The sequence below is a fragment of the Alligator mississippiensis genome, chromosome 3 (assembly GCF_030867095.1).
Source record: "Alligator mississippiensis isolate rAllMis1 chromosome 3, rAllMis1, whole genome shotgun sequence".
Taxonomy (NCBI): domain Eukaryota; kingdom Metazoa; phylum Chordata; order Crocodylia; family Alligatoridae; genus Alligator; species Alligator mississippiensis.
This window is the reverse complement of record NC_081826.1, coordinates 212,562,640-212,582,815: the sequence shown is the minus strand read 5'-3', so window position 1 is coordinate 212,582,815 and position 20,176 is coordinate 212,562,640. Positions and strand designations below refer to the sequence as shown.

The 20,176-nt window shown below is 41.8% G+C and overlaps 1 protein-coding gene across 3 annotated transcripts; it reads left to right on the top strand.

Moving 5' to 3' along the window:
- Window positions 1-422: 422 nt before the first annotated feature.
- Window positions 423-18,766, top strand: NFIL3 (nuclear factor, interleukin 3 regulated). Of its 3 annotated transcripts, XM_059724884.1 has the most exons (3): window positions 423-594; window positions 4,381-5,144; window positions 16,906-18,766. In XM_059724884.1, exon 3 carries the CDS (start codon window positions 17,104-17,106, stop codon window positions 18,445-18,447), a length of 1,344 nt encoding a protein of 447 aa, XP_059580867.1. In that variant the 5' UTR covers window positions 423-594; window positions 4,381-5,144; window positions 16,906-17,103; the 3' UTR covers window positions 18,448-18,766. The 3 variants fall into 3 exon arrangements, with proteins under 3 accessions (XP_059580867.1, XP_014464177.1, XP_014464178.1); XM_014608691.3 differs by lacking the exon at window positions 4,381-5,144; XM_014608692.3 differs by lacking the exons at window positions 423-594; window positions 4,381-5,144 and adding an exon at window positions 1,633-1,720.
- The last annotated feature ends 1,410 nt before the right edge of the window (window positions 18,767-20,176 follow it).

Sequence of the window (20,176 nt, the reverse complement as noted above, 5' to 3'; positions counted from 1 at the left end):
ACGCTCTTAAGCCTCCCTCGCCTCGCTCAGCCCCCGCGCCCTGGGGCCGGGCCGGCTCCTCGCCCCCCGCCTGCGCGCAGCCCGCTCTGCCCCGCCCCCCGGCGCCGCGGCCGCAGCTCGCAGCGCTGCCCGGGGCTGGGCGGGGCGGGCTCGCGCGGCAGTACCCCCGGCTGGTTATGCAATCCAGCCCTGGCCCTACTGTACCGCGCAGCGCCCGGCCGCGGGGGAGGGGTGTGTGTGTGTGTGTGTGTGTGTGCGTGCGTGCGAGAGTGGGGCGGGGGGAATTCAATTCAAGCCTGGTCCTGCCCCCTTCTCCCTCCCCCCCCCCCGCGGGCCCAGATTGGTTGCACCCGGCAGCGCCCAGCCCTGATTGGGGCCGGGCCGCTGCCAGTCACGGCACAGGCTGGCAGGAGCCCCGTGCGCTTACAGACAGTATTGACCTACTAACACACATCCCTCTGCGCGTCGCACAGGCGGCGGCAGGCGTTTCGGTCCTGCCCCGGCCTCGGCACAGGCCCCCGCCGCTGCCCAGCCCTGCTCAGCCCAACCCGGGGCCCTCCGCTCGCCCGCCCGCCGCTCCCACGAGCTATGAAGGTAACACGGGGGGTCCTTCCTCCGCGTGTTCGCGGCCGCCCCGGGCTGGGTTGAGGCGGCGGCTGGGCGGTTGCATAAGACGTGTCGCTCCCGGGCCGGAGCGCCGCTCTGACAGCGACCCCGCTCGCGCGGATCGGAGATGGGGATCTGCCGCGGGTGCGGCCGATTGACAACGCGGGGGTTGGGGTGGCTAGGGCACAGCGAGGAGGGGCCACAAAAAGCCTGGCTGGGACGCGGGATCGGCTGGGTTTTCGGCGCTTTGTTTTCCTCCCCCCCCCCCCGCTTTGAATCCCGGAGCCAGCCCGAGGGGGAGGGCGCTGGGACTCGGCTCGTTCATCCTCCGGAGCGAGGTGCGTGGGGCGCGGGCAGGGATCCGTGCCGCCGGCTGCCTGCTCTGTTTTCATGCGTGAAATGAACACGCGCCGCATCCGCTCCCGCTCCCAGCGCATTGTGTTTGCCAGGGGTTGGGGTGTGTGTGTGTGTGTTTCCCCCCCTTGTTGTTGTTTTGCTCCCCCCACTTCTGTCCCCGTCCCCAGCCCCTGCGCCGATCGCAGGATAGTTCCTGGAAATGTTGCATTATGTAAGCGCGGCGCTGGCGGGCGGGCAGGGCGAGGGAGCGGGGGGCTCGGGGCGCTCCGCCGCCGCCTACAAAGACGCGGGGACAAATCTCGGCCCCGCTACATGCCGCCGGACCAGGCTGGGGAGAGGAGCGCTTGGTTTTGTGCCGCTTTCGGAGTCCGCTCCCGAGGCAAGTGGGTAACAGGGAGAGGGAGGGAGGGAGGCAACTCGTGCTGGCTTTTGAATGTGTGTCAGGTTCCTTCGGAAGAAAATTGTGCTTGTCTATATTTAGCCCCGTCGCCGTTCAGCAATTGTGGCTGCGGTGTTGCTATTTCTGGTCTTTTCTCCAGCGCTGCTGTTCAGGGCTGTTTGCTGGGGGGTGTTTTGCCTCGTGGCTGGGGCTGGGGCGGGGTGTTCGGGGAAGGCGCGGGCTCCGTGGGGGCTGGCGTGCACGGACTGCTGTGCGCTGCGGGTGCGCTTGGCAGGGGGCGCGGAGCGGCCCGGTCCCGCGCGGCGCTGCCGGGAGCCGCGTCCCGCGGCGGCGGTGTGGCGCCGCGGAGCTATGTAGGTCAGTATTACGTGCGCGGGGGGGCGCGAGCGCAGCACTCGCAAGGAGCCCCCGGGACACTGATTTCATTTCATTTCACCCCGGATGCAAGATTGAGTCGGGGAGGGGAGCCGAGCATTGCCGCCGGCCCCCAGCTGCTCTACAGTCTTGCATCTTTCCTTGAATTGCGAAGCCTGCAGGACTCATTTTAAACTAAAATCAAGGGGGGGGGAGGGGCAGTGAGGCTGTTTCCAAGCACCAGGCCCCCACGGCGGGGGTTGTTCCGCGGGCACGTTGTGTTTGTGCCCGGTGCGGTCGGGATCGGGGGAGGCGCGCCGTGCCGTGCCGTGCCGTGCCGTGCTGCGCCGCGCTGGAGGGAGCCCCGGGCCGAGGGCGGCGGCCGTGCCGGGAGTGGGGGGGGGCGCTGCGCTCCGCTCCGCGATCCTTTGTTCTGGAGCCGGGGGCTGCTGGGAGGTAGCGCGGAGCCGGCGGGAGGGAGGCGGCGCGGCCGGGCTGGGGAGCGGGCGCCGTGCTCCGCGCCGCGGGCTCGGCCCGGCGCAGGGAGGGATGCGCCCCCGGTCACGTAGCGCGTGTGCTCGCTGCTGCTCCACACGGAGGGAGGGAGTGGGAGGCTCCCGCTCCCTGCGAGCCCAGGAGGCAAGGGAGGCTGTTGAGCAATCCAGCCCACTCCCACATCCCCCCCTCCGTCCGCCAGCCACCAGCCTTTGTGCCTCGGCTGGGCAGCTCCCTCGCTCCTCCGCTCCTCTCCCTCCAGCACGGGGTGTCTCTGAGAGTAGAGCCCCGCTTGTTCCGAAGCATCCAGCACCCGCTCGTTACTTCGCCTGGGGCTTTTCGGGCTGCCTAGGAGTTCCTCCGGACACATGGAGAGGGCTTCTGTGTTTTTCTCCACGGGCACACTAGGTTCTTTGGATAGATGTGATAGCCTTTATTAGACCAGCCAACTAGTTGGAAAAATTGTTCTTTGCAAGCTTTCGGCCACAAACACACTTCTTCAGGTGTAGGGAGAGTCTGCAGTGCCTGAAGAAGGGCGTTTGTGCCCGAAAGCTTGCAAAGAACAATTTTTCCAGATATTTAGTTGGTCCAATATAAGATATCACATCGACCCAGAGAATGTAAAAGATATCCCATCTTTTATATACCCAGATATAAAAGATATCACATCGATCCAAAGCACCTTGCTTGCCTATGTCCTTAGAGCCACATCTGTAGACCAACACGGCTACAACCAACAGCTCTTTTGCCACTGGGGTTATTTTTGCCAAGTCTCCTCTCTTACTTTCCTAGGCCTAATGGTTGTGAACCTTTCACAGGCACCTTTTCAACCCAGTGGCCACCTGGCCTTGGAGATGAAGAGATGTTAGTGCCAACTGAAGAATTGTTATGATGATGATGATTTTACAGCATCTGGTTTAAAATCCCCGTGGCTCAGTAGCTGTTCTAAAGCATGCGGAAGTTAATAGGCACTTTCTGTTGAATTCAGCTGGCTCTGGGTGAAAGCTAAGCTTTCAGGCTCTTGTGATGTCAGTCTTCAGTTACCACAGAGTCTTCTCATATAGAAAAAGCTATGGATGTCTCATATGTATGTATGTATGTGTGTATATATATGTATATGTGTATGTGTGTGTGTGCGTGTATACATATACATATATGTATGTATGTGTGTGTGTATATGTATGTATATATGTGTACATATACATGTGTTTGTTTTAGATTGCAAGATTTCAAGTGTGTTATAACAACCCCCCTCCCACATAACCATCTGGTACCAAACCAAGTTGTTGTGATGCCAGGTCACTTTCAGTCCCCTAAGCAGATTTACCATGGATGCAAAGACAAGTTATCAAAACTGCCTTTTGAGGCAGGCTGGTCCCACCAACACAGCACAGAGAGAGGTCTAGGATTATCTTAACTGGAGTCCTAGCTTTACTACTAAATGACTTCAAATCCTTTAGGTAGAAATAGCCAAAATCAGTTCTCTCATCATCAGAACTTCCAGAGTTGAAAATCGAGGACACTAACCATGGTAGCATGTTGAATGTGAGTGCTGCAGGAAATAACATCACAAATTTAAAATATTCCTGTGTCCCTGATAGCACTGTTAACTTTACTGTTGCCTGAGTGCTGAATTTGACTCCCTTAAAAAAGATCATTTGTCCCCTCAGAATTATTGATAAATATATTGTTTTTTGGAAAATATACTATGACTGTTTCTCATCCATTCAGCTTCAATTGTCAAACCAGTTATAGCATTTCAAATTGACTTTACCCCCTAATAAATTCAGTTCAAAGCCTACATTATAAAATGTCCAGGGAATCAGTGTTATTGTTTCTGCTTAGTGACTTCAGTAAGAATTCTGACCTAATAAGGACTGCAGGTTTAGCCGAATACACGCCAACATAGTTGAGGATCATCTAAAATCCTTGCAAATATTGTAGCAAAAGTTGCTATCTTACAGATGCTTTTATTTGACTGTTAACTTGTTAATGTTTTTCAGAATTATCTGTCTTCACATCCATTTTTAGCTTGTTTCTATTTTTAACTTGTCTTATCCTCTAAAGGACTATTAACTAGCTTTCAAAATATCCAGCTTCCTGGATTTGCCCTCAAGAGTTTCAAGTTTCTGGTTAGAATTGATTTTTTTTTCTTTTTTTTTTTTAAGGAAATGATTTGAAAGGTGTCAAAAAGCTTACGGTCTTCCCACGAGCAATATGAACTTACACGACCTCCTCTGAGCTTATCTTATCTTAAGGAGAAACAGTATTAGCTGTGCTTGGGCAAAAATATGGAACACACAGACTTTGCTTTTACAGATGGAAGAATTAATGTATAGTCTACAAAATATATTAATCACTGTTTTGCCTGTTTAAGCCTTTACATAGAAAGAAATACTCCTTTAGCTCATTTTAAATTAATTCTTTTAACAAATGATTATGCAAACTACGTTTATGCAATCAGTTTCTTTTTCCAGGCAGCAATCTCATTGCCATATCTTTGAGAGTTGCAGTTATAACATCACTATGATGCAATAACTTGAACAATGTAATCCTCTGTTTGAGGCTTATTACACACTGTTAAGCAATGTATCTGACTCATCAGCTTAATTGATTTTTCTAGGTGACCTTGCCATGAACATTACAGGCAGTTATGAGATATAAATGTGCCTAGGATATGTAATAGAAAAAAAATGCAAATGTATAGCCAAATCCTGCAGTCCTTTCTCAGACAAATAGCCATTGCTTTTGATGTTAGAATATTTTTCAGGGTTAAAAAGACGATGATTAAAACATTTTAATTGGCATTTAGTTGATTCTCATGATGAGGATGACTGTCAAAAATAAGGATCTGCAAAATAATGACACATTTGGACCTGATTCAAAATGTGATGGAAACAAAGCTATTGAAAACTCCTTTGTTATTTTAAAGGTAGGCCCAAAATGTATTTATTACATTATTCTGTATCCTGTTTTTTCTAATTGGCATTTGAGTTCGTGCTTGTCCAAATTAGCATAACATCGGACTATACAAAGACTTTGTGAATTCTAAGCACAGATATTACATAAGAAGCTTTCTTTCTGATTAGCAATAAATACCTTTTAAAAAATGCTTTTCTTTTTTCTCTGCAGTAGATTTATAAAGGACCGTGAAAAAACCTGCCTATTATATGATTATGAAGTAAAAATGCTGTTATAATAAAAGTCAAGTTCCTAGAGTTTTTACCAGATATCTCTTATTGCTAGCACATGTTTATATTATTTTTGTGCTGTGTATGGGTTAATAATGTTTTGTCAAGAAAGTCCGTATTCATCAGAGTACAGACTCTTCATTGCTTTAACAAGTCTAGTAAAAGGTGTTCACATTTCAGTGGCAATAAATACATGTCAACATGAGATGAGGTTATTAAAGCTTTCATTGCTTATCATTCTATATTGGAATATGTTTTATTTTTCCCTATATATCACTTTCTCTTTTTGTTGCAGTCATCTTATCTAGCAGGGCAAGCATATAGCTTAGGTTGGTTTTTCAGTTCTGGCCACAACTTGGTAAGGGCTGTTACTGAATGAATGATCAGACTTGACCCTTCTGTGTAAGTTGCATTGTACCTGTTATATGGTACAGTCCCCAGCCCTGTGACTGGTGTCATGCTAATGGACACATACATTTGCTTGGAATCTCAATGAGGTCAGTGGGTCTCTGTGAGGGCACCATAGTTTGCAGTTGAATCATATAGCAAGATAGTAGCCTCCCTAGATTGCCATTTTTGTCTCATTTGCCATGTGTGTTAAACATTAAGATTATTGTACACACTTGTCCATTAGACTGATATTTCATATTTTGACACTTCATTTCTCAAGTAACTATTATAGGGTCAGATTCTCAGCTGATATAAATTGATTTAACTCTACTACCCTTGAAAGAGGTATACCAGTTCACACCCAATAATGAATCATCTCGTACTTGGAGTTTGTGAGAATACAATCAATAAATCAGAAGAGCTGTTTAAGTATAATGACGCATCTTTCCAGGGATCACTCTGTATTTTTGTTTTATGGCCTTTAATTTGGGGAAAGCAATAAAATAGTGTCTAAAATTAGGCAGGCTTTGATTTGCTTCACAAAATCCTTCAACATGAAACTAGTGGTCCTGTGTAATCTAATCAGTTTACTATCAAACAGCTTGTGACTTACAGAAACTCTTTTATGACACTATTCATAATTTTAAGAACTATTTTTATTTTTTATTCTTTGTAATAACCCCTTTGAATCTTGACAGTTAATATGTTTCTTTACCTGAGTTTCTCTTCTTTTTTCCCTATGTACCACTCATTCTTCAGATGGTTCCCTAGTGCTCTAGATTATTGACACTGATCTTTCTAAAACAAAGCACTGAACCAGTTGTTTCAGAAAAAGCAAACAAATTCAATACACAGAGTTACACATACTTGCCAGAAAATGGAGGAAAATGTAGGTCAAATTTGGGCCTATTAACCTTGACTAACCCTTTCAGCAACTGCTATTTCTCATACATTTTGTTCTTGCCAAATGAAAAAAGTTATTTGCATAATTTTGTGAAACTTACCTTTGGGAGGCAAGCCGTAATTCACTGAGTTAGTTTGTAGTTATTAAGATAAGCAGTGAGTGAACTACTTTTTCATAACAATGAATGCCTTTCATAAAAATTATGTAGGCCATCGGCCTCCGGTTATGGCTTGGAGCTGGACAGTATAGAATGCTATAATATTCCAGGGGGCTTGATAAGCTTATATTTGTATATCTGCAGAAAGGGTCCTAATACATTCATAATTATCTTAAGTTCACATTAAGTATACTGGGTACAGTTTTAAAAAACCTTTTACAAAGTAAGACAATAAAGGTTTATCCAAAGTGTTTCATCCTGTAAGAAAATACTGTGTCACACTGACCTACAGTTTAACTGTTAAACTGACCCCATAATTTAATTATAGGTTGGTCCTGAATGCACATTAACTTGTGAGAAGGGTGTGTTCTTAGCACAAGTCCAGTAGTTCTATGTTTCTTCTGTGCTTAGCGCAAGGTAGGAGGGATCTGTAAGTAGAATACCTAGGTGCTGTGATGATAAAAAAAAATAGTGATGGTAATATTGCAGAATGTAATTCTAATTTTAACACCTCTACCCTCTTTAATCTTGGGTAAGCTTTATGTCACAATACAAAAGTCTGTACCTGTATGGCACCAGAAAGGCCGAACAGCAACTGTATCTGAACTGTATGTATGTCCGCTGATTTGTATTAAAGGTGACGTCCTGACTTCAGTTAAATCATTGTTAAAACTCTCGTGGACCCTAGTGGAACAGAATTTTATTGTAGGGTCCGAATCTAATGTAGGAGTACTTTCAGTTATTTTAGTAGGGTTCAGGTTAGATCGTAGCACTGATCATTTACCAGCTGAAGACCTAAATATCTGCATTGATTTCAGCAGAGCAGAAATTCATGGTGCTACCTTTGTCTACTGTCCAGCTTTGCAGCAGCCAGGGACAGAAAGCAGATGCTGGAAGAGGGAGGTGGAGTTCGGAGATCCCGGTGGCAGCAACAGCCTGAGTGTTGCAGGGAGGTGCACCCAGGCAGAAACTCATGGGGCTGCACATTAACTCTGCATAGGTTGGATGCCGCCCACAGACCGTGATTGGGACAGCCACAGTCTGGATTATACAGGAGTAGCTGCAGAATAACTCCCAACTGGTGGAAGGGTGTTCCGTTCCTCAGACTCACCTGCTTACCTTAGCTACATGCTCCCTTTCAAAATCTCAGCCTTAGCTTTTCATTCTGTAAAATTGGGATAACATTTCTCCACCTCATTTGGGTATTGAGCTCGTTTAGTCAGAAAATGTTTCTAAAAGCACTTTGAAGATGAAATATTCTAAGTTCTCTATGGCTAAATACAGTCAAAAAGCCAAAGGCTGAAATGATTCAGTCTTCTCAGGTTAGTCTAAACTGCCTAGATTGAACCATAGATTGAACCATTAAGCAAGTGAATAGATATTCACTTTTGATTCCAGAAATGCAGACATATGCCTGTAGTGGCCCAAGCCAAAAGCTGGGGGGCACTAGAGCACACCTCCCTAGTTGGCTGCAGCAGATAGTTTGGGTCAAAGCTAGCCCACCCACCCTGTGCAAGGGGGTTTGCAAGGGAAGGGCAAAACATTCTGGGATGCTGGAGGACTCTGAGCTAATTTGAATCTGGAGAGGATCTGGGACACAAGTTCAGTAAACTGATTTAACCTAAATCAGTTAAACTTGGATGTAGTATCAGACTTATCTTAAACCAGTTTCAGCCATTTTGAAAGTGGTTTATTGCACTGAACTTCTGTTTTGTTACAAATTTAAACTCATTTTGGATTACCTATTCCAGTTTACCTGTAATTTCTGTCTCTAGCCTGGAAGTTTTAAGAACAGAACGGCTTCTGGATTGGGTCCTATGAGTTCTGTGCCAGATCTTCTAGTATAGGAAAGGACTTTAGAATAACGTAGATGGACTTTTAAGTCATCCTGTGACAGAATACTGCAGATAACATAGCTAATGATAACTACATAAAACAGAAAATTTTGGGTGAGGGGTTGCTGGTTGTTTCGTGTTAATTTAAATAAATGCCAAAAAGTCAAAGTGACAAAATGGTTCTTTCTTTAGATATATTAAAAATCAAGATCTTGCAATTGCTTTGCTTCTTAGAGGACCTTAAGAGTTGTAGATTTTTAATATTAGAAAGTTACTTGATTGTTCAATCACATTGTATCTCAGTATTTCATTTAGTCCAGTACATCACCACTAGGATGTTATGGGAATAAAATTAAATAATTACCTATGTTAAAACAACATTGTACAAAATATTTTGAAGATTTTTGAGTCTGGATAAAATGTAAATTATTGTAGATAAATATAAAATCGTTCTGTGAAAAGGAACGTGGGTTTTAGTTGGTAAAATAATATGGGTCATATTTCAGCTTTGGAGACATCCATGTGCATGTAGATGCCACGTATGTATATTCGAAGTTGGAATTGACCTATTTAATTAAACTAGAAGGGACAGAGAGAGGCGGAATTATAGTGCAGTCCTTCAACTCTTTTGTTGATTTGAAGTGTGTTATACAAATATTTAAGTGCTGCAGAATCAGGCTCTTAAAATAGTATCTTGAGACTGCCTGAGATCACATGATCCCAGGTTTCGTGACCCTTTTCTCGCCTGCCAGGGGCAGGGGGTCGGATTAGATGGCCCACTGAGGTCCCTTCCGACCCTGGAATCTATGAATCTATGAGAGTTTAAATATTTTTAAGAACATAGAGAAATTAACATCTCATGAATTTTAATATATAACATTTCTTGTTTCAGTTCTCTAAGTTGTAGAAAACAGCCATATTAACTCTTAAATCTGGAGTTGGATCCTGCTCCTCTTGGAGGCAGTGGCAGAATTGCAGTGGGAACAAGACTGGGGCTGTAATTAAGTTAATAGGGTTGAGTGCTATTACACTGTTGAATTGGCATTCAATGACAGTAACATAAACCAACCAAAAAACCAGCAGTGACTAATATAAAGCTGTATTAAATGTTGGTTTTAGAATACTTTATGAGGGAGTGATAAAGTAATTGCAAAATTAATCATAAGGGAAAATAATGGAATTTGAAATATAGTCAGAGGAATCATTACAGTTCATTAGTTTGTGTGTAAATACTCATGTTTTCCAGTGGAATTATAAAATACAAATGAAGTGAAATGGCTGTTTTTATTGAAGGCATTTTGCCATTATCATCAGATGGAATTTAATTTGTTTACAGACTCTGTATTGGGCTGATCCACAAGGAAAACCGTTAACAGACAAGGGCTTTATATTATGTGTTTGTATAACAGCAGGTTTACATACGGTGTTAAAAGTATTCAGGGAAGACATCAACAAAGCTAAAATATATTCATTTTTTTTATTAATCTACAAAAATAATTGTTTAAAACGTATAGCATAAATGGTAAATATGTAAGGTTGATATTATGAAAACTGTGGGCCAAATTTAGATGTGGGTACTTTTTCATATGGGTGCAGGCAGGAGGGACACACAAATGCTATATGCAAAATTGCCATTCCTTTGACTAAGTATTTCTATTAGCCATAGAATCATAGGGAAATAGGGCTGGAAGGGACCTTGCAAGTAATATAGTCTAGCCCCCTGTTCAAGTCAGGATCATCCTTGACTAAACCATCCTGGACATATGTCTGAAAAACACAGAGAAAATTTAGCAGTCAGTAAGAACAGTAGTTGACTTCATTGTTGTGTGACTATAAGGGTGGACACAGATGTCACCTTTTTGCTGCCATTAAAAAAAATGATGGTGATACAAAGGCCAAGCAAACAGATGTCTGTACACCTTGTTGTTCCACTTATGCCCAGAATTTGCCAGTGGCAACATAGGTGGTATCAATTTGTGCCACTTTATTGCGGCATATGTCTGTTAGGTTTATGGCTGGAACGTGTGGTCACCTCAGAGCTGTGCATGCACTAAAGCCACCCTGAGCAGGCACATGGGGCATCAGGAGCCCATCCTGCACAATCTGGCTTCTCTAGGTGGCCTGTTGACCACCCTTACAGTCAGAAGGTTCTTTCAGATCTCCAACCTAAAATTCCGTTGCTGCTGCTTTAGTCTATTGCTCCTAGTCTTTCCCATATGGCCACAGAGAATGGCCTGTCTCCATCCTCTCTCTCATCACCCTTCACATATTTGAAGACTTACCAAAACCCTCACAATCTTCTCTTCTCCAGACTAAATAATCTTAGTTCTTTCAGCCTGTTCTTGCTAAGTCATGCTTCCCAGGCCTCTAATAATTTTTGTCAGTCTCCACTGGACTCTTTCCAACCTGTCTACATTCTTCCTAAAGGGTGAGGCCAAAACTGGACACAGTAATCCAGGTGAGGCCTCACCAGTGTTAACTAGAGCAAAAGAATCACTTCCTTTGATTTGTAAGTGACATTCCTGTTAATGTAACCCAGTGCGCTGTTGGCATCTTTTGTAACAAGAGTGCTGTAGACTAGCCAATCATTCCTTAGTCGTTACATGCAATTTTCTATTCCAGGTGCAGGACTTTGCACTTATCCTAGTTAAATTTCATGGGATTCATTGTAGATCCTTTCTCCAGTCTATCTAGGTCAGGGGTTGTCAACTGGGGGTATGCATATCCCCAGGATACTTGAGAAGGCTCTAGGGGATATGCATGGGTGGGCAGGGATGGAGCACTGCCATGTATCATCCCACAAAGGAGCTGCCCGCCTCTCTGGCCGCACACGGCCTCTCCCCACCCTGCCAGGGGTACACTGCTCTGTGTCTGGTCGCCAGGGGTAAACTGACCTGAAAAGTTTGAAAACCCCTGATCTCGGTCATTCTGGATCCTAGTCCTATTCTCCAGATCATCTGCAGCTCTATCCAACTTGATGTCATCTGCAAATTTGCATACTGTGCACTCAATCCCATCATCCAAATCATTCATGAAGATATTAATACTGGACTGAGGACAGATCCCTTGGGAACTCTGCTTGATATCTACTCCCAAGTAGACATTGAACCCTGGATAAGTACTCATTGGGTACATCTACACATGTGCCTGATTGCACAGTGGACTAATTTGCTGTTGTATGAAGCATCATAGTCTACATATGCAATGCTATTAGATTGCAACAGACTAATTTTTGCCACCGTAAGATTGTACTGTCAAGGACAGTACTATCTTACATAGGTGAAAATAACTGCGCCTAAATGCACATGTAAACACTGACCTGGGCATAAATTGCACCTGGTCCGCCCAGGCAACGGGGCCAGGCCCCTGCCCGCCATCTAGCCACATGGCTCCACTCTTTGGGCACTCTTGTTTCCCAGCCAGCACCTCCAATGCCCCAACCCAGAACCTAGGTCTGACCTCCCAAGCCTGCTGCCAGCCTGAGGCTGCTCTGCCCTGGCTCAAACTGCTGCAGTCTTGGGAGCATATAAAGACGCCGTACTTGGGAGCAGCTGACTGCAGCGCAAACTGTGCCAGAGTTTGAGCCGCATTAATAGCTTATATAGATGCACCCACTCAGCACAACTCAAACTCAATACTATCCATCCCTCATTCACACTACTCCTGCAAGGGACAATATACACAAGATGGATAGTGGCCAAAAAAGGAGTTTTGTTTGCTAAAACAAGCAGCCCGTGCCCTATAATGCCCCAATCTGCAGAAGACTTGTGGCGCGTGACTCTGCTTACTAGGTGAACACTTTCTTTCTAAGCACAGCTTGTTACTTGAATTTGGGTGGATAAAACTACAATTCAACTTGCAATCCATGCATACTCAAAATATCTAGTGACTTATTAAAGCCTGATGAAATTTATTTTGAGTATTCAGTGGTCGCATGCATTTATAATAATAACAATTATTATTATTCCTAATTATACATATTATGGTGTTGACCAAAAACCTCAGGCAGAATTGGGTTGTCATTGAGCTAGATACAAAGATATACACATGTTCCCGGAGAGAAACCCAATTAATATGAGATAAAATGCATCACTCTTAGAATAGGAAAGAATCGGGAAAGAGAGACAATAGTAGGAGACATAAAATTATGTTGTGTCTTAAGCCATTTTGTAGTTAGTTTGAGTCTTCTAAAAAATAGATTAAAAAAAAATCTTTGAATAACTAGCTATCAGTGAAAGCTCTCAGCTGGTAAGTGTTTATTTTCAGTGTCTAATAACCTTAGATATGAACAAGTATGCTCATAAACATATAGAAAATAAGTGTATATGCATATTTAACCCTCTTTTCTAATAGTAGGCATGTCTACATGAGACAATTCAGTGGGCATGTCTACATGAGATGCTATATCCTCATAGCAACATGCTATGGTCGCTTAGCATGGTGAGCACAAACCATACGCTCACTAGTGCTGTGTGAAACTTCAGTCACTGATTTGGTTTGGCGGCGATTTCGCTCGATTTAGCAATCAAATCTTTAAATCTGAATTGAACCAGGAGACCCTTTAATCTCTCCGAGTCAAATTGGAACCCTCCGAATCGATTCATAGAGATTTGGAAAGTTTTGATGATTCAGACTACAGCTTTAAATGTTTTTTCTACATACCACAAGGTACCAGGTGGCTCGTGAATGCTGAGGTGGTGAAGCGGATGGAGGGGTCCCATGGGAGCATGGCGGGATCCACTGCCGGGTCCACTGTGGAGCATGCGAGGGGCCCCTCTCAGTGACTGGTGCCTTTGTGGGGGGGCACCCAGGGTTGCCCTGTGGCCAGTTGCCGAGCTGGGGGGTGTCCCCCCCATGCGCTTGGTGGCGGACCCAGAAGTGGACTGGAAGTACTTCCAGTCCACTTCTGGGTTCACTGCCAAGCACGTGGGGGGCCCCCCACGCTCCTGTGGAACGCTCCATCCACCCCACCATCGCAGCATTCACGAGCTGCACCTGGTACCTCAAGGTATGTAGAAAAAACATTTAAAGCTGTTTCTGTGGCTGATTCTCTGAATCGGCATCAAATCTTCAGGTTCAGATTTGGCCAAATCAAATCAGGACAGTGATCCAAATCCAATTAATTGAAGCACTGTCCCTGATTCGGGCCAAATCCAAATCTGAATCAAATACAGCCCATTTCGCACACCCCTAAAGCTCACTATAGCGCGTTGCTATGGCGACATAGTTAAAAATAACTGTGCGCCACCAGCATGGTACAGTAACAATGGGGCTGTAGGGGCACACGTAGATGCGACCAGTATCTAGTATCTGATTCTGATTTCACTTCTCTACTCTATTTTATATTTTATTCCAACTTCTATATCTCTGGGGTCTGATTCAACTCCTATTAAAGTTACATTGACTCCCTGTGATTTCATTTCAAGTTGATCAGGGTTTTCAAAAACAACACGTTATTTCTAGTAAAGTAGTATCTTTGCTAGTGTTTGATACAAACCATATACAGCTTCAGATTATATGCAAGCTTCCCTTGCTTTATGCTGTACATGCATTCCTGGAAAATGGCGCATAACTCGAATTCCCATAAAGGGAACCCACTTTACAATGTAACAAATAGGGATATGTTCCAAGACCTCGGCTGTACTGACCCCCAGACCCATTTTTACCATTTTTACAAGACAATTTTGGTACTCACCAACAGCAGAGAGGGGTAGGAAATAAGCTAGTGGGACGCTTAGAAGCTATAATGGGGATGGCAACTACAGAAACACATTGCAGACAACGAGCGCGGAGGGCAGATCCACACAGGAGACTATATTTTGGTACACGTCACTCCCACAGTGCACCGCACAAGGCAGCTGACTGCTGGCTTCCACCACACTGATCTCATCAGAGTGAATTTACCCTGCATATAACAAATTATTGGTATAAAAAGGGTCATTGCATAAGAGTGAATTTGCACATACAGAACCGGCATAAAGCAAGGGAAACCTGTACTTTCTAAAGTAGATACATTCCTCAATGGAAAAAACGAAGTTATTTAATGACCTGAGTAATTTGAATGATTATAAGTGTACATAGTTTATTAAGACAGTCACTGGGCAGTATCCTTTCAATCAAAGTGATACAGAAACTGAAAATGGAGCCTGCACATTATATTTTTCATTATATAAAATTAGAGGATGAAACTTCTGGAAATGACTTTAATTTCCAGTTGACCTGATTCATCAGTTTTTATAACTCTTAACATAACATTGTACAATGTATTTAAATATTTTACCTGCACTGCAATACTTCTGCCTCTTTTAAAGTCATATGCATTAAAATCCATATGTTCAACCATAATTTGTAGATGTAATATAATGCATTCAGTTAAACCAGTGATAAAGCACAGTATTTTAATGAGCTAACTTGCTATAGTGATACTTCAGTAAAACAAACTATAGTGGATTTTATTTGTAGTAGGGATTTTCTTTCTTGAAAGGCATATTCCAAAGCCCATTTAGCTTAATGGAAAGGCTCCCATTGACTTTATTGTGGGCTTTGGATCAGGCTCTAACCATATAGTTTCTTCTGTGTTAGAATTGCTTTGCTTGTTTACAAGCATGGCAATTTGTGGTGTTTCTTTTGCTGTAAAATGGAAAATATTGTCTATGGCATGGTTATCTTATGACTTCATTTTCCATTAAGGCTGTATTATTGAAGACTAATAGTTATATGCCAGTAATTAACATGGATTTTAGGAAATTCTACTTAGCTGTTCTATTAAGTGTGTTAATTTTTCATGACAGGAGCTGGCATGATTTGATGAAACAACCCAGCTTGCAACCCAAGTCTTTATGACCATCACTTAATTGTTATTACATCACTCACTCCTCTTTGCCTTCTGGAAAAGACAAGAGAACTGGCACAATACAATTAATTAATTCTTAGATAACTTTCCCAGCAGATACTGTTAAAATTAGTTTCATTAGTCATTGTAAAAACATGACCGGTAAATAGTGACATTAATCTAAAGTCACCACAGTTTGTTTGTTTTTTTAATACAGGCAGGATAAAAAATCATTGCTAAGTGGATAGCCAGTCTTGTAAAAGCAGTTGTCTTGCTAAATTTGTTTTACCAGGAACATGACTAACCATGGAAAATTAAGCATGGGGAAGCTATGTCTAGGATCAAAACCAAATGTTGTTATGAGAACAAAGTATTTTTGTAATTGATATGGACTAAATAAACCAAATGCCAGCTTAAATGCTAAGTCAAATTTTAATGATAAAGAAGTCTGGAGTTAAAGGTTAAGCTAGTTTTCTTTTGATTGCCCCATTTTATATCTAAATTTCCATTTTAATTTGCTCATTGTTTTGCCACACAAATATACATTCTTTAATGTTATTAAAGCATGCTGTAGTATGCTAACAATATTTTTCAAGGAACAACTTGATTAATAAATATTATTACCCTGATATAATTTAACTAATTAACAGTTTTGTGTGTTAGGGATCAGATAGCAGTCATAGGTAACACATTATACTTTTTTTCCCCTGGATTTTAAAGAAGAGCTGAATGACATAGCAAAATTATTTAACTTATGCTTAAACTCAGCTGTATTGATATGATTATTCAAGAAGAGAGCTGAAAAGCCAAATTATCTTTTATTAAATATAAGAATAAGAATGTGCTGTGCTAGTATTTTTAGGGCAATAGAAAGCATTTTAACTTCTGTAAATCAATTTGGATTACTCTTAATTTGTAGCGGACCCAAATAAGTAAGACTTCTAAATCACACACTACACAGTTGCTTTCAGAGGTGAACTTTTTATTTGCTGTATATTTTCCGTCACTGGTAATCAGCATGTCTTAACTTCTGGTATAGTGAACTGCTAGCAGTTTAAGGCAATTGGTGATGTCATTGTCAAGTTCTATAACAACACAGCTGCCAGATTAAAAATAAGTATGATTTTAATGATTTTTCCTTCAGATCATACTTTGTTTTGAAAACTGGTACTATTTTCTCTGTCTCTCGTAGTAAAAAACCCAAAATTGCTACCTGGTAAGATAAAGTAAATGTATCAGTTATCTAAATGTCGAGCTTTCTTTTTATGTTTTACTAGGCATAATTAATGAAAATTTATTCTAAATTATGCATTTGGAAATAGCATTTTAAAGCAGTAAATCAGCAATAACTGAATAATAATTGCTATTTCTTAATTTATTACAGGTTACTTAGAAGTTTCTCATTGTACCTGCCGAGAAGTAAATTGGACCTAGACATACTTCTGCTTGAGAATATGAAACAAAAGGAAGAACACATATGGATTTAAAATTATTGTATTTATCACATTGTTATCATTCGAGAAGCACTGGGGAAAATAGTTTGCTTCATTATTCATCATAGAGCTACTAAAAATTGTTTCTGATGCAGCTAAGAAAAATGCAGACCATTAAAAAAGAAGCACCTGTTGACACAAGTAGCAATGTGGACAAAATCATGGTACTTAAGTCTACTTTAACAGATGGGTCTGAAGATTTGTCTGCAAATGAAGACATTCTACTTACTGAAGCAAATCATGGAAAGAGCAAATCTTCAGCATGCCGGAGAAAGCGAGAATTCATTCCAGATGAAAAGAAAGATGCTATGTATTGGGAAAAAAGGCGGAAAAATAATGAAGCTGCCAAAAGATCTCGTGAAAAACGACGACTGAATGACCTTGTCTTAGAGAACAAGCTAATTGCATTGGGAGAGGAGAATGCCACTTTAAAAACAGAGCTGCTTTCATTGAAGTTAAAGTTTGGTTTAATTAGCTCTGCAGCCTATGCCCAAGAGATACAGAAGCTCAGTAGTTCAACAGCAGTGTATTTCCAAGACTATCAAACTTCCAAATCAAATATTAACTCATTTGTGGATGAGCATGAACCGTCTATAGTGGGTAGTAGTTGTATTTCTGTCATCAAACACTCTCCACAGAGCTCCTTGTCTGATGTGTCTGAAATATCCTCAGTGGAGCCTACTCCGCCAAATCATATACAGAATAATTGTGGAAGTCCTGAAAATAAATTTCAAATTATAAAGCAGGAGCCTATGGAATTGGAGAGAGAGCCAAGAGCTGCAGCCATGTATCCTAACTACATGGGAAATTCCTTTAATTTGTACTCACATTCCCCTCCTCTGTTGCAAGTGAATAGGTCCTCCAGTAATTCTCCAAGAACTTCAGAAGCTGATGATGGTGTTGTTGGGAAGTCATCAGATGGAGAAGATGAGCAGCAGGTTCCCAAAGGTCCAATCCATTCCCCAGTTGAACATAAAAATATTCATGCAACAGTGAAAGTTCCCGAGGTGAACTCTTCTGCGCTGCCTCACAAGCTTCGAATTAAGGCCAAAGCCATGCAAATCAAAGTGGAAGCAATGGATAACGATTATGATGCTACACAGAAACTATCATCACCTATTGACATGTCATCTAAAAGACATTTTGAACTTGAAAAACATAGTGTACAAAATTTGGTACATTCTTCTCACACTCCTTTCTCTGTTCAAGTGACTAATATCCAAGACTGGTCTCACTGGCATCAGAAGGAACTGAATGTAAAAATTCAGAGTGATTGCAAAACTGGAGTTGTTGAAATAAAAGACAATATCTACAATGTCTCTGAGTCAGAGAACCTGTATTTGAAGCAGGGCATAGCAAACTTATCTGCAGAGGTTGCTTCGCTTAAGAGACTTATAACTACACAACAAATCTCTGCTTCAGACTCTGGTTAAGTTACTACTGAATAAAAGCTTATTGTTTTAAAGGATGTCATTTGCAGTAGATCAATATGTTTTGTATTATGCTGAATTTTCACTGGACTTGTGATGTCATTTCACTGTAATGTTCACATAATGTCTGATGGATGGTGTCTTTTTGTGCACAAATTATTATGAAGACTACATTGTGTTACAGTCACTATGCCTTGTGTATAGTCAAGTAGCCTGTACAAAGACTGTATATAGTGAACATTATTTTCTTTTTGTTGTTCTATTATAAAGTGTGCAAGTTACCAGTTACAATAAAATATTGGTGACAAACACAGAAAATCTACTTAAGTTCAGTTGATTTTTATAAACGTGATTTATTTATGTTAAATATCAAATGTAGCATTTACTGAATTGTATTCGAGTTGACTCATATCCTTCGTTTTAAAGTCTAACTAAAGCAAATTACAACTTATGACACGTGCTTGGAAAAATTCTAGGTCACTTTTTTCTTCAGGCCCTTTTGTAAGAAAATCAAAGCAGGCCTGGTATATATACATATAAAACAGCACACAATTTATAGCTCTGGCTTTCTAGATGCATTTATTATTGTAAATATAAACAAATTATAATGTCAAGAAAAAACATTACCACTGTCTTAAATGAGAAATTATATTGCTTCTAGGGCAGCTTATTGAGACAGAAACAGAATGTTCTCACATAGCTTAATTTTTCTTTTTGAAATTAACTACGCTAAAATAGTAGATTTTGTTTTATCATTTGCAGACCCTTGAGACTGGAATATTGGGGAAAACATGGTGTATCCCCTCTGCTTAATGGGGCCTGAAATATAGTGGGTCTGTGTTGTGGGTGGACAATCTCCTGAAAGACCCATGCTAAAGGATTTTGCATCTTTTGCGCATGCTAGGTCTTTGTGTAGCAGGGTACTGGGATGTTATAGGTTGGCCAAGGTCATGATGGACTGGGTCTTCAACTGGCATGATACAGGTATGAAGTAAGGTTTCTGTCAGACCACCTGGATTAGTTAGTTGCAGAATCTGGGTGGGGAAAAATAGTTGTAATTTTTGTTTTTTTTAAGTGTATTTAATGGCTCAAGTTAACTTGCTTCAAACTCCATTGCTTGACTATGGAACAATTCACCATGAATTCAATAAGTTTGAAGTAGAAGAAATACAGAGTCTTGAACTTTATCTGAATTGCTAGGCCCTTGAACTCTGCACAGTCAATAAGTTTTTTTTAAGAGCTGTTAGAGCATGGAGACTTCATTCTAAATCATCCCTTCCCAATGTGGCTGGCCTGAATCTCACATTTTTCAATAATAAGTGATTTTTTAATAGTACATGGGTTTGGCAGGGGTCTTTTATTGAGTAATTTGTCCTCATTTTAAAATAATTATAAAGCTTTTAGGTTTTCCTTAAGAAGTTACCACGATCCTCAGTAGGATTTCCCTAATCAATGACATCAGTATTACTTTTTTGCTGAATGAGTCGGTGATATTAATTTCATAGTTGACTAAGAATGGTCAGTAGATTGAAATGATTTTATGGTGGGGGTATTTGGTAAAGAGCTACTTATAGCTCTGGAGCCCAAGTGAAATCCTTCCCTCACTAACTTTAGCAGAGCCAACTTTTCACCGCTAAAAGAGATATTTTGTGTGGAACTTGTTATAGAAATCACTGGTGTTTTTTCAGTTTTCTATTCACAAACTGTATTAATTACTGAACTACACCCATAG